At 36.8% G+C, this 839-nt stretch overlaps 1 protein-coding gene across 1 annotated transcript in view; it reads right to left on the bottom strand.

Moving 5' to 3' along the window:
* Window positions 1–52: 52 nt before the first annotated feature.
* The window catches only part of LOC103584123 (frataxin, mitochondrial-like), a gene marked incomplete at both ends in the record, with an annotated part of 5524 nt that continues 4737 nt past the window's right edge, over window positions 53–839 (bottom strand). Inside the window, one exon of the mRNA XM_008565236.1 lies at window positions 53–173. Within this exon, the coding sequence (XP_008563458.1) occupies window positions 53–173 (121 nt within the window). The remainder of the gene's footprint in view (window positions 174–839) is intronic.

The following is an 839-nucleotide window of genomic DNA, read 5'->3' as shown; positions in this document are numbered from 1 at the left end:
GAGCTAAACTTCTCAGGGAGGAGAGAGAGAAAAATTAAAATAATTCAGGTACCCCAAAGGAGACATCATAGTCCTCAAACGTGTAAGGCTTGTCTGCAAGGTCTTCAAAAAACTCTGCCAAGGAGTCCAGGGTTTCCTCTGCTAGTCTTTCATAGGTGGTCTCATCTAGAGAACTGCAGAGGAAAAACAAAACAACCAAAAACAATTACTAAACTGCTCCATTTTATTAATATCGAGTTTGCACATTTTTTATATACACTTTTAAAATTGATGGAAAATGTTTAACATGTACAGAGAAAGCATTTAAACAGCATGAAAGGTATCAGAGAGAAGTAAATCTTCTTCCAAATACGCAGCCCCCACCCCCAGAGGCAACTATGATTAATAGCCTTTTTTGTATCCTTCTAGAATTTTATATTTTTTAAAATACACAAAAGAAGCACTGTGCATTTTTCACTTAATGTCTTAGAAATTGTTCCATATTAGCATGTATGGATTTTCATAGTATTTTATGTTATTTATTTAACCAACTAGTCCCCTTCAGCTGGACATTAAAGTTGTTTCCACTGTTTTTTTTAATTAAAATTTATGTGAGTCAACCACAAAGTGAGAGAAAATATTTGTATTACATATATCTGGAGAAAGACTCAACCAGAATATATAAAGAACTCCTGAAAATCAATAGGAAAAAGGAAACCCAATAAAAAAACAGGCAAAATACTTAAACAGATTTCATTAAAAAAAGATATCCAGGGCCAGCCCGGTGGCGCACTGCTATAGTGCGCCGCTTGGGAGCGCCGTGGCGCTCCCGCCGAGGGGTCGGATCCCACATACAGACC

The sequence above is a fragment of the Galeopterus variegatus genome, unplaced genomic scaffold (genome assembly GCF_000696425.1).
Source record: "Galeopterus variegatus unplaced genomic scaffold, G_variegatus-3.0.2 Scaffold44746, whole genome shotgun sequence".
Lineage (NCBI taxonomy): Eukaryota > Metazoa > Chordata > Mammalia > Dermoptera > Cynocephalidae > Galeopterus > Galeopterus variegatus.
The sequence above is the reverse complement of the archived record's forward strand: the minus strand, read 5'-3'. Positions and strand labels throughout refer to the sequence as shown.